General features: G+C 32.8%; 1 protein-coding gene across 1 annotated transcript in view; it reads right to left on the bottom strand.

Annotated features, from left to right (window-relative positions):
- Window positions 1-269: 269 nt before the first annotated feature.
- Window positions 270-1,016, bottom strand: part of LOC105268569 (uncharacterized) — a gene marked incomplete at its 3' end in the record, with an annotated part of 5,333 nt that continues 4,586 nt past the window's right edge. The window contains 2 exon segments of the mRNA XM_011308237.1: window positions 270-405; window positions 750-816. Of these exon segments, the coding sequence (XP_011306539.1) occupies window positions 270-405; window positions 750-802 (189 nt within the window).

The raw sequence follows: 1,016 nt of genomic DNA, 5'->3' as shown, positions 1-1,016 counted from the left end.
TTTTTTGTTTAAACATTATCTATAGAAAAAAAGGACAGCTACAAAAAAGGTATCTATAAAAAAATCGGTATCTCCGTCGAATCTCGAGAAATCGGGGAAAAACTGGCATCGAAAAAAAAAGCTCTCATCCTAGTGCAGCACTTCGCGACAGAATCACAAATTTTTATTAATTTTCAATGAGAAAAATTGAATTGGAGGATTCAGTGCTGCCATTTTTAATGAATAATTGCAGGGATTTAATAGAGATAATGTAAATATCATTGAATTACTTTACGACACTCGAGGGCTCTGCAAAGAGGGGAGAAAACCACTCCATATTCACAGCCATCGCAGTCTTCTCCACAGGGACGACATGACATTTTCTCCAAATCAGAAAGTCTAATGAAAGGATGACTCAAGAGACCACTGAAACATCATTTATTTAATTAATTAAAGCTCGAAGCGATCGAATTATCATTTCGACTATCAATCGCTGATCAAATTAGAGAAATCCACTGCAAAATTTCAATTATTCTTCAACTGATGAACGAGAAAGCAATCAGTAAGTATTTAATTGAATTTAATTAATCCTCGGAATTCTTATTAGTAAAAAAAAAATCTTTATAATTACAATTAATAATTTAACACCTGAGTAAATTGTTTAAAATTAGCTATCATAATGAATAACAAATTACGGATTAATTATCGATGAGGAAGTCATTAGGTTAATGGTTTAGCTAATTGTTTATAAAAAATTTAAAATAACTCACGTTGGTAGAACGATGAGGAGTGCAAAAATGCTGATTACCCGAATACTCAGCATTTCGTCCTGTTTTCCTGTGAAAATTCAATAAAATTCATCAATTGAAGTTGAAACTTTCATGACTAAACGAGTCACCGAGACATGTCTCCGAGAAATGATTTCTCTCATTAGAGGAATCACCTCTAATGGTCTGGGATTAAATCTAGAACAACTCTAACGGTTTCGCTATTCCTTCAATAAGAAATCCCCAGAGAAATTTCCGCAGGAAAAAAAA

The sequence above is a fragment of the Fopius arisanus genome, unplaced genomic scaffold, assembly GCF_000806365.1.
Source record: "Fopius arisanus strain USDA-PBARC FA_bdor unplaced genomic scaffold, ASM80636v1 scaffold00059, whole genome shotgun sequence".
Taxonomy (NCBI): Eukaryota; Metazoa; Arthropoda; class Insecta; order Hymenoptera; family Braconidae; genus Fopius; species Fopius arisanus.
The sequence above is the reverse complement of the archived record's forward strand: the minus strand, read 5'-3'. Positions and strand labels throughout refer to the sequence as shown.